This window comes from Rana temporaria, chromosome 11 (genome assembly GCF_905171775.1).
Source record: "Rana temporaria chromosome 11, aRanTem1.1, whole genome shotgun sequence".
NCBI classification, from domain to species: domain Eukaryota; kingdom Metazoa; phylum Chordata; class Amphibia; order Anura; family Ranidae; genus Rana; species Rana temporaria.
The window spans coordinates 36310316-36322587 of NC_053499.1; the positions used below are offsets into that span (position 1 = coordinate 36310316).

Genomic DNA, 12272 nt, shown 5'->3' on the forward strand with positions numbered 1-12272 from the left:
GTATTTAGGTTTTGTGCTGCCCTATAGGCCTGACTAAACTCGTGCACCCCCTAATTTAAATATGACCCACCCCTTTCTGTCAAGACCACACCCCCATTTAAGACCCACCCTGACATTTTCCATTGGGGACACTAGTTCTGAGGGCCTTGGTGGGGCAGTAGAGTCCCTTAATTTGCAGGGATTTACTGACTTCCTGTTTTGCTATTGAGCCTTTCAGCTGACTTTTTGACAGTTTTTAACCTCCCGACATGGCATCTGTCTTTCTCTAGCCGAGAACTCAGATGGGAGATCCACTGTTAGTCAAAACTAGAAGCAATGCAAAGCCCCCCCACACACACACACAACAACCCATTGTTTGGGGTCTGCCGCCCTAGCCTACTCCATGTGTATGGGCTGTTCCTCACCCCTGATGGTGGCCCTGCCAGTATTATTATACCGGCAGTAGTGCGGCCACTTTATGGGGGCACTAGTCTGATTTGCCTCCCGGCCCAGTCCACCCCAAGTGTGGCGCTACACTAAAAGCTACACTAAAAGTGTAGCGCAAGCCACGGGGACTCTTTTGGTGCTGCCCCCCTGCAAATTGCTGCCCTAGGCCTGGGCATTGTTGGCCTAGGCCAAGATACAGCATTGCCAACATGCGCAGCTATTCACAGCCATTTGCTTGTAATCACTCATGCAGTGATTACCTGTGGCCTGTCTGCGTTCAAGGCCAATCATCGGCAGGTAAACCCTGCATGCATCAATACATGCAAATAGCTGCGGGCGCTGTTAGGCTCCCATTGCTTTCAAAGGGGCTTCCTGACAGAACCAATTGACAAGGATCCCTGCTGAGGTCATCACAAACTGCCCTATTTGCAAGTATGATTGGGGCCTACCACAATATTTGTATTATGCCATTACAGGAAACCTGTGCAACAGTAGAACAAATTAAATTGACTGAAAGGGCTCATGACGGTTGTCTTAGGAGTCCGTTATTGTTTATTGTAGACAACATTGTAACAGCCTGGGGAATAAAAAAATAGCAAATGTTTTTTAGTGACCAACAATCCCCCATCAGGGTAAAAACAAAATAAATTAAGAATGAACAGATAATACACAATGTGTTGCATTGTATCCTATAAGAAAGGAAACAAGTTGAAAGCGTGTCCTGAAAATTTAACTGTAATGCCCCGTACACACGAACGGATTTCCGATGGAATAAAATCAGATGGAATTTTCCATTGTAGCTGACTTTCATCAGTCTTGCCTACACACCGTCAGACTAAATTCCGACCGTTCAAAACGCGGTGACGTAAAACACTACGACGAGCCGATAAAAATTAAGTTCAATACTTCTGAGCATGCGTCGACTTGATTCTGAGCATGCGTGGGTTTTTCTACGATGGAATTCCACGCGGACGATCGGAATTTCCCATCAGATTTTTTTCCATCGGAAAAATTTAAAACATGTTCTATTTTTTACACCAATGGAAAAAAAGTCTGATGGGGCCCACACACGATCGTTTTTTTCTAATGAAACAAGTCCATCTGACTTTTTTAATTGGAAAAAACGATCGTGTGTACACAGCATTAGGCCTCGTTTACCTTACGTGTTGCTCTCTGAAGAGGGATCAATGTTCGGATAACACTTCAGAGAGCATCTGACAGGTGGTAAGGATGCATTATATCACCTTTTCACTGTTCGTGTTAACACGTTAAACCCTGCACTACTTTGCCGCAAACACATGCATGCGGTTGCAGGGCGATTCCAGGGCACCCCCATTCATTAGAATGGGTCGCATTCAGCAGTACTGCCCACAGAATGCGTCAGCGGGGATCATTTTTGCCATGTCTGCACCCCCGTACACCGACTTTGCAGCATAAGGCAAAGCATTTGGTTTCAACATGTGGCTGTGTCTGTACTGCTGCTGTGTCTGTCTCCACTTCCATAGCCTGACTATAAGCAAGCAGCTCAGGGTGGCGGCAGATTCCAAAACAAAGGCAGCTTGCTTGTCTCTGAATGGGGCCACAGAAAATTATTAAAGTGTATTTATACCCATAGGGCCAGATTCACGTAGCGCAGCGGATCTATAGATCCGCTCGATCTACGTGAATTAAGATCCGCTCCCGCAAGTTTAGGAGGCAAGTGGCTAATTCACAAACAACTTACCTCCAAACTTGCGACGGCGGATCCTAACTCCCCCGGCGAAATTCAAATTCCGCGGCTAGGGGAGTGTACTATTTAAATCAGGCGCGTTCCCGCGCCGATTTAAATGCGCAGGCGCCGTCCGGGGAATTTCCCGGCGTGCATTGCTCCCACTGACGTCACTAGGACGTCAGTGGTTGCGACGTGAGCGGGACTTGCGACGCGTGTGTTCGTGAATCGCCGTACGCAAACGACGTAGGAAAATTCAAATTCGACGCGGGAACGCCGGCTATACTTAACATTGGCTGCGCCTGATAAAAGAAGGGGTAAGTATACGACGGAAAACCGATACGGAACGACGTAAGAACACTGCGACGGGTCCGCGTACGTTCGGAAATTTGCGTATCTCGCTGATTTACATATTATTTATCGTAAATCAGCGGGAACGCCCCCGGCGCCATTTTTAAATTTAAAAAAAGATCCGACAGTGTAACACATTGTAACACTGTCGGATCTAGCCCTATCTATGCGTAACTGATTCTATTAATCAGGCGCATAGATAGGACCAGTGTAAGTCAGAGATACGATGGTGTATCTGTAGATACACCGTCGTATCTCTTTGTGAATCTGGCCCATAGTGTTTTTCAGTTTTGGACAGAATAGGAAAGGTTAAAACTCCTGTTGAAGTTTACTGCTATCTGGGACTCGGTTACAGAGATTTCCCTCACTTTCCATTTACCAGATAGGAAGTGAGCAAAACCTGCCATAGAGAGACAGACAACAATAAACACTAAAAGAGATTCTAGCATTGCCCAATTTAACCTTAAAAAGCATTTTTACTTCTGTCTGTGTTTTTGTTAAGTTATGTGACTGTTTCCGCACAGCTACTGCTTTCCCTCACTTCTCGTGTCCATGCAGCTACTGCTTTACCTTAATTACTGTGTCAATGCAGCTACTGCTTTCCCTCACTTCCTCTGTCCTTGAAGCTACTGCTTTCCCTCACTTCCTGTGTCCTCACAGCTACTGCCTTCCCTCACTTCCTGCATCCTCACAGCTACTGCTTTCCCTCACTTCCTCTGTTTGTGCAGCTACTGCTTTCCTTCACTCCCTGTGTCCTCACAGCTACTGCTTTCCTTCACTCCCTGTGTCCTCACAGCTACTGCCTTCCCTCGCTTCCTGTGTCCTCACAGCTACTGCTTTCCCTCACTTCCTGCGTCCTCACAGCTACTGCTTTCCCTCACTCCCTCTGTTTGTGCAGCTACTGCTTTCCCTCACTCCCTGTGTCCTCACAGCTACTGCTTTCCCTCACTTCCTCTGTTTGTGCAGCTACTACTTTCCCTCACTTCCTGTGTCCTCACAGCTACTGCTTTCCCTCACTTCCTGTGTCCTCACAGCTACTGCTTTCCCTCACTTCCTCTGTTTGTGCAGCTACTGCTTTCCCTCACTTCCTGTGTCCTTACAGCTATTGCTTTCCCTCACTCCCTGTGTCCTCACAGCTACTGCTTTCCCTCACTTCCTCTGTTTGTGCAGCTACTGCTTTCCCTCACTCCCTGTGTCCTCACAGCTACTGCTTTCCCTCACTTCCTCTGTTTGTGCAGCTACTGCTTTCCCTCCCTTCCTGTGTCCTCACAGCTACTGATTTCCCTTCACTTCCTGTGTCCTCACAGCTACTGATTTCCCTTCACTTCCTGTGTCCTCACAGCTACTGCTTTCCCTCACGTCCTCTGTTCGTGCAGCTACTGCTTCCCCTCACTTCTTGTGTCCTCATAGCTACTTCTTTCCCTCACTTCCTATATCTGTGAAGCTACTGTTTTCCCTCACTTCCTGTCTCCGTGCATCAACTGCTTTCCCTCACTTCCTCTGCCCATGCAGCTACTGCTTTCCCTCACTTCCTATGTCTGTGCAGCTACTGCTTACCCTCACTTCCTATGTCTGTGCAGCTAAGGCTTTCCCTCACTTCCTGTCTCCGTGCATCTACTGCTTTCCCTCACTTCCTCTGCTCATGCAGGTACTGTTTTCACTCAGTTCCTCTGTCTGTGCAGCTACTGATTTATTTTCTTCACTTCCTCTGTCCATGCAGCTACTGTTTCCCCTTGCTTCCTGTATTCGTGCAGCTACTGCTTTACTTTACTTCCTGTGTCCATGCAGTTACTGCTTTCCCTCACTTCCTGTCCTGGGGACATCCTTTTTACCAGACAGGAAGAGATGAGATCTCTCCAACGGAGCCTCCAACTGTTGTTGTATAACCTGACAGAAAGTCTAATCTGTCCTTGCCTTATCCAAACTAAATAGGTTATTAATACATTTTAATAATAGATATATATGTACTTTAATAAACAAACCTGATTAAGTCCAAAGGCTGATACTTGTACCACATCCCCCAGCGAGCCCAGCGCTCATAGAGTAAATGCCTGTGGTTCTGTGCACCGTGCGTTTTGATTGGATGTCTGCTTTTATGACTGCCCTAGAAGATGTAAAACAAAAAAAATTATTAACAGAGCACTGAACCTCCCCATTGGGAACACAGAAAATAATAAAAAAACTCAAAATGAAAGACAATAGTTGTTTTTTGATGTAATTCCAACTTGAAGTGTGTCTTCTTCTTAAAGCAGAAGTTTAATTTGCTTACATTTCATCTTCCCCGATTCCTCACTCTCGTCTTTCTTCAACATGCAACTTAAGTTTTTTCATTAAACCCTCAGTTTTTTCAACATGTTCATATCAATTTTAAATATAACGTTTCTATTTTTATTACATACCCTATTTTAGACTCAGTGACATAATCACAGGATCTCTGTTCTCCTCTATGCAATGCGTGCAGTTCATGGCTTGTCTCATGCTTCTCACAGCACCCAGTACTCCTCACAAGAGTCCTCAGCCCTGTTGCAAGCAGAGATTCTAGGACTAGGTTACCAGACTTTCAGAATACAATCTGGGGACAACTACTGTACTAACTGTTTTAACCATACCTAGCAACCGACACCTCTATTTGTAGCAAAATCCTCAAATCACACCTCCCTATTTAACATGCTCTGCAAAAACTGGTCACTATAAACATAGAAATAATGTGGCATGTGTTGTGCATCACAGTGCATTTTGGGTCTGGACAGATTGCAATACCAGTGGGAGGGGCTTATGAGTAAATAAAAATAAAACTACTCTGCTATGGGACAAGAGTGTGCAACATATTGAATGCAGAGATTAGAAGTGTGTAATATATTGACTGCAGGGCAATGCACAAACTTCAGAGGTCAGGAGTGTGTAAAGCACAGGATGAAGAGCTAAGGAGTGTGTGACATACAAAGTGTAGAGGTCAGGAGTGGGAAAATAAAAGGATGAAGAGGTCAGGAGTGTGTAATGCACAGGATGAAGAGGTCAGGAGTGTGTAATGCAAAGGATGAAAAGGTCAGGAGTGTGTAACACACATAATGAAGAGGTCAGGAGTGTGTATTGCACAGGATGAAGAGGTCAGGAGTGTGTAATGCACAGGATGAAGAGGTCAGGAGTGTGTAACGTACAAAGTCCAGAGGTCAGGAGTGTGTAACACACAGGATGAAGAGGTAAGGAGTGTGTAATGCAAAGGATGAAGAGGTCAGAAGTGTGTAATGCACATGATGAAGAGGTCAGGAGTGTGTAAAGTACAAAGTGCAGGGGGCAGGAGTGTGTAACACACAGGATGAAGAGGTAAGGAGTGTGTAATGCAAAGGATGAAGAGGTCAGAAGTGTGTAACACACAGAATGAAGAGGTCAGGAGTGTGTATTGCACAGGATAAAGAGGTCAGGAGTGTGTAACACACAGAATAAAGAGGTCAGGAGTGTGTAATGCAAAGGATGAAAAGGTCAGGGGTGTGTAATGTACAAAGTTTAGAGATCAGGAGTGTGGAAATCAAAGGATGAAGAGGTCAGGAGTGTGTAATGCACAGGATGCAGAGGTCAGAAGTGTGTAATGCACAGGATTCAGAGGTCAGGAGTGTGTAATGCACAAGATGCAGGGGTATGGAGTGTGTAATGCACAGGATGCAGAGGTCTAGAGTGTGTAATACACAGGACAGAGGTCAGGAGTATGAAATGTACAAAGTGGAGAGATCAGGAGTGTGTAATGTACAGAATGCAGAGGTCTGGAGTGTGTAATATACAAATTGCAGAGGTCAGGAGTATGTAATGCACAGGATGCAGAGGACAGGAGTGTGTAATGGACAGAGTGTGGAGGTCAGGAGTGTGTAATGCACAGGATGCAGATGTCAGGAGTGTGTAATAAACAAAGTGGAGAATTCAGGAGTATGTAATGTACAGAGTGCAGAGGTCTGGAGTGTGTAATATACAGAGTGCAGAGGCCAGGAGTGTGAAATGCACAGGATGCAGAGGCCAGGAGTGTAAAATGCACAGGATGCAGAGGTGAGGAGTGTGTAATAGACAGAATGCAAAGATCAGGGGGTGTAATACACAGATTGCAGAAGTCAAAAGCAAGTATTGCACAAAGTGCAGGGTAAAGAGTGCAGCTGCAGCATAGTATTAATATTATTATTATACGAGATTTATAGTGTCAACAGTTTTTACAACACTTTACAATATAAAGGGAAGACAGTACAGTTGCAATACAATTTAATAAGAGGGTTAGAAGGGCCCCATTCGTGAGTGAGAGCTTACAATTAATTGGAAGAGGAAAGTGGTACAAAAGGTATTAACTGTGAGGGATGAGCTGATGGAGAAAGAAAAAGTTCAGTTTGTGTATATATATATATATATATATATATATATATATATATATCAGTGAATTTTAGTAAGGCAGTTTCTGAGGTGCCATATTCAGGGGGGCCCACCCCTCAAAAATGTTCCTCTGCAAAGGAGATGACATCCCTACTTCAGGGAGGAGTTATTCAAATATCTTTGAGTTTCTCACAGTGTGCTATAGAAGCAAGTTAGATAAATCCAACTTAATTTTTTGCCTGGTGGACATCCAGCATTATCTAGCTCTTTCCTACCCAGCTTGACTGTCCTTGTCCCTCCACCTACATTTATTGGATTTTCGTTCTTGCAATAATTGTGGCTCAACGGTGTTACATAGGGAACTCTGCATGCAAATGCAGTCTGCCTAGGAACACCCACTCTTCTAGACTGACATCCACCCATCAAGAAATTTTGATCTTTGCCTAATTTCCCCCAGGGGCCAGTGTATGGCTTGAATCGGGGCTGTGGGCTCTTGAAAGAAGTACTAAGGCTAGGTGTTGGAATGTTTTCAGGAACTTATGTACACTATCCCGCTGCCCCTCCTACCAGCCACAATTTGCCTGCATTGCACCGAGAAGCAATAAGACCCAGTAATATATATATATATAAATAAAAAAAAGAAACATTTATAATTTTTTTTTTTTTATATAAAAAATAAATAAAAAAAGGGGGGGGGGGGTTGCCATCCGGGGCCCTGGGGATCTCTGGGCCCTTTAATAAAAAAAAAAAAAAAAAAAAAAAAATATTTATGCTCTCATAAATATTGACCACCCAGTGACGAATATGTGCGCCATGTAGGCGTTAAAGCGGGAGTTCACCCATAAAAAATTTTTACCCTTAGATTGATGATCATTTTGTCTAGGGGAATCGGCTAGTTGTTTTAAAATCGAAGCTTTACTTACCGTTGTAGAGAGTGATCTTCTCCGCCGCTTCCGGGTATGGTCTTCGGGACTGGGCATTCCTATTTTGATTGACAGTCTTCCGACAGGCTTCCGACGGTCGCATCCATCGCGTCACGAGTAGCCGAAAGAAGCCGAACGTCGGTGCGGCTCTATACTGCGCCTGCGCACCAACATTCGGCTACTTTCGGAAAATCGTGACGCGATGGATGCGACCGTCGGAAGCCTGTCGGAAGACTGTCAATCAAAATAGGAACGCCCAGTCCCGAAGACCATACCCGGAAGTGGTGGAGAAGATCGCTCTCTACAACGGTAAGTACAGCTTCGATTTTAAAACAACTAGCCGATTCCCCTAGACAAAATTAGCTGGAATCTAAGGTTAAAAAATGTTATTTCCGGGTGAACCTCCACTTTAAAGCCCAGCCTTTTGCTGCCACCCATATGTGATGGGCGGTTGTAAAGGGGTTAAAACATAAATGCATTCCAGAACTGTTTTTGAAGATTTTTTTTTCCTTTTTACAACACTAATAGCTTAGATTCTAAACAGCTAAAATACAATTACAAATAATAATAATAAAAAAAAAACACTTTTACCTCATGTGGTGGAAAAGCTGCTTCATATGTTCCATTAGTGAGCAATCTTCCTATGCCTGTGGGGAAACAAACACATTAATGGCAGCTTGTGATCCACATTTCAGAAATGTTTTGCCCTCGCAACAATTTCAAATATTCAGTCACCTTTTATATGCTTGAAAAAGTATTAGCAGGTTAACACATCTAGTCAATGAACTGAATAAATGTTCGTAAACCTGACTATTAGTAAGTCATCTATCAAATAGTGATTTTTCATTCAGAACATCCACATATAAGCCAGAATATTGTGTTATGCCGCGTACACACGATCAGTCCATCCGATGAGAACGGACCGATGGACCGTTTTCATTGGTTAACCGATTTAGCTGAGTTATTGTCCGTCGCGCATACACACCATCGGTTCAAAAACCAATCGTGTCAGAACGCGGTGACGTAAAACACAACGACATGTTGAAAAAAAATGAAGTTCAATGCTTCCAAGCATGCGTCGACTTGATTCTGAGCATGCATGGATTTTTAACCGATGGTCATGCCTACTAACGATTGGTTTTGACCTATCGGTTAGGAATCCATCAGTTAAATTTAAAGCAAGTTGGCTTTTTTTTAACCGATGGTTAAATAACCTATGGGGCCCACACAGGATCGTTTTTGACCGATGAAAACGGTACATCAGACCGTTGTCCTCTGTTTAACCTATCGTGTGTACGAGGCCTGATGCCGTGTAAACACGACAATTTTTCGGCATGAAAAAAAACTTGTTTTTCAGCATGTCCAAAAAACGTCGTTTTTCCAACTTCATCATTAAAAACGACGTTGCCCACACACCATCGTTTTTAAAAAATTATGAAAAAAGCGCGGTGACGTACAATATGTACGACTGCACTCTAAAGGGGAAGTTCTATTCGCCTTGGGGCTGCTTTAGCTGATTCCGTGTTAGTAAAAGACGATTTGCGCTTTTCTGTCTGTTACAGCGTGATGAAGGTTTGGAATGGTGAAGGAAAACAGGTTATGGTGTGGGGACGGGTTGGACCTATCTGGGTATGGGTACCCTCCCCTAGCTGTAAATAATGGGCTACCAATCATTGGGCTGCTGTGGCATGAAGGGGGCAACAGTTCGTCCCTGAGCTAGTGGGGTCACGGCTAGGGACCAGGATGGTGAGGTGGTGGTAGTGCAGCCGATGCGGTAGATATACATTCCTTCACGGACCTCAGACAGATAGTAGTTCATAAAGTTGGGGTTATGTTTATTTGGTGTATATATATATTTATGTTTTATTTATATATATATATATATATATATATATATATATATATATATATATATATATATATATATATATATATATATATATATATATTTAAACTGAGTTTATTTTTTATAGAATTTGTTTTGTTAATAAAGGGGCCGGTTGGCCATTTAACCAAGAAGGTATTGCGTGGTTATTTTAGGTGGTAAGTAGAGATAAGTGATGGGTCATGCTTTAGTTCAGATCGGAACATCAGCAATACACCAGTCATGTTTTTGCAATTGCGATTTAGACTTATACTGTATGTCTTTCAGCCCTGACGGTCACTTTAAAATAAATACTGGAATAATACCTTAAAGCGGATGTGCCAGTAAAAAAAAATATTAAAAGCCAGCAGCTACAAATACTGCAGCTGCTGACTTTTAATATTAGGACACTTACCTGTCCTGGAGTCCAGCGCCGTCCGCAGCAGAGGACGAGCGATCGATCGTCTCTCTGCTGCTCCCCCCGCCATCCTCAGTGAGGGAACCAGGAAGTGAAGCGATGCGCCCGCCGATTGGCTCACACGCTGTGTGCTGGGACCCGAGTGTTCCCAGCACACAACGGGGGACAGACGGAAAGTCTGGAAAAACCTGTCTTTTGCCCGAGACGTGTGGCCGGAAGTGGGTGCAAATACCTGTCTTTAGACAGGTATCTGCACCCCCCTTCCCCCTGAAAGGTGTCAAATGTGACACCGGAGGGGGGGGCGGGTTCCGATCAGCGTGAGTTCCACTTTAGGGTGGAGCTCCGCTTTAAAAGGTGTGTTCACTGAAAATAAGCAATATCTTCACTACAAGAAGTGAACTCTACAACAGTCGCCAAATCCTAAATTTTATTTTGTAACTAAAATGAAAAGAATAGCAATCTTACCCATTTTCGATTTTCCGTCTTCATACTTTGTCCTTTGTAATACATGATGTACTATCCGGCTCCGTGTTGAGTTACTGAAGAATGAGTCTTTATTGTTTATTGTGAAGCTGTTAGAAAGAGAAAAAATGTTTGTCATAAAAGCCATCGCTAGTACAAGGCTTACAGGATCAGCAGATCCGCTGTTAAAAAACACTCTTTAATCCAGTTATGTGTCCATTCGGAAAATGCATTTTATTACCTTAAAGCAAAACTACAGTCCAAAAAGGGAGTTTGTTCCGCTTTAACACTCCCCCACCATTTTTTTTTGTCTTTTTCTATCTTTTAATTAATTAACAGAAGAACAGGAAGTGAGGATTTCTCAGGAGTAATAAGGACATTTAAAACAAAATCAAAGGATGAGGTAAGTAAAGGAGGACTGCACTAAGGTAAAGGAAGCTATTTAGGGAAAAAAATGTACCTTTACAACCCCTTTAAGCCTGAGCATCACACTATATTGTGGGGCACCCTTTGTTTTTGTTTTTCTTTTTTTTTTCATTCAAATTTAAGTTTATTTTCAATAAAATAAATACATACATTTGTATTTTTTTTTTCATTCAAATTTAAGTTTATTTGTTTTTGTTTTTCTAGTGTTCTTTTTGGGCTACACCAGTCTTCAGGGGGCTGCAAAGTCTTGCTCAGTTCTCCATTGCCAAAACATCCACCTTGAGCGCGGGAGGTTGTTAATTTTGCTTGTATATACTAATGGCGGGTACCTGGTACTGCAGCATCCTGGGATACTTACATTCACATTTTGCAGGATCAGCACATAGAGTGGCCCAGGTCCAGTGGATGGGCCACGGGCAAGTCTGGTGCATCATTGCAGCTAACTGCCTACACCCAAAAGAGGACCAAGATGGTGGTGCTGGATTCTCTGTGCGGGTGAGTATGTGCTTTAAAGAGCACTAGAACACTATAGGTAAGTGGAAGAAAGTGCTTGCATATGATTGAATGATGGACGCCACTATAGCTTTTCCACATTGGCAAAGCTAGGGGAAAATGCCCTTGCAAAGTGAACATCCTATTTACCTTTAGCAAATTAACCCCACTGTGTAGAGGTTTAAGCACCCTAAAATCTTTTATTGTTGATTAAAAAGTAGTGTTGGTGATAGCAATGTTCAGACCTTTATTGCTAGCTGCTTTATTGCGTTATTGTTAAGATCGTTACTTCTGAGGAACCGCCGCTATGATTGTTCTTATGGTGCGCAGGATCACCGCCGGAACACAATGATATCTGAACGATGACTCTAGCTTCAGGCATCATTCAGATATCACCGCACAAAGTCCATGACGTCATATGACGTCCACCTGGGATGGGAGATCCCCTTTGTGGATGTCATGACTACAGTATGCGTTTTTATAATATAAATCCGGTCACTTACTATTTTACAATCCGCCGCCGCTCCGCATAGTTATTCAAAAAAGATAGTTTATAAAACTATAGTCACACCGTTGTCATTTTACTTGTGGGCATTGTGAATCCCACAAGCACTTAGGGCCAGATTCACAGCGGAGATACGACGGAGTATCTCAGATACTCCGTCGTATCTCTCAGAGTATTTATGCGACTGATTCATAGAATCAGTTACGCATAGATATCCCTAAGATCCGACAGGTGTAATTGTTTTACACTGTCGGATCTTAGGATGCAATACCGCGGCCGCCGCTGGGGGGAATTCGCCTCGTAAACCAGCGCCGGGTATGCAAATTAGCAGTTACGGCAATCCGCGATGG

General features: G+C 43.5%; 1 protein-coding gene across 1 annotated transcript in view; it reads right to left on the reverse strand.

Moving 5' to 3' along the window:
- The window catches only part of ANO3 (anoctamin 3), a 307522-nt gene that overhangs the window by 148593 nt on the left and 146657 nt on the right, over positions 1–12272 (reverse strand). Inside the window, exons 7-9 of the mRNA XM_040328358.1 lie at positions 10503–10609; positions 8347–8402; positions 4468–4589 (exon numbers count right to left, since the gene is read on the reverse strand). Of these exons, the coding sequence (XP_040184292.1) occupies positions 4468–4589; positions 8347–8402; positions 10503–10609 (285 nt within the window). The remainder of the gene's footprint in view (positions 1–4467; positions 4590–8346; positions 8403–10502; positions 10610–12272) is intronic.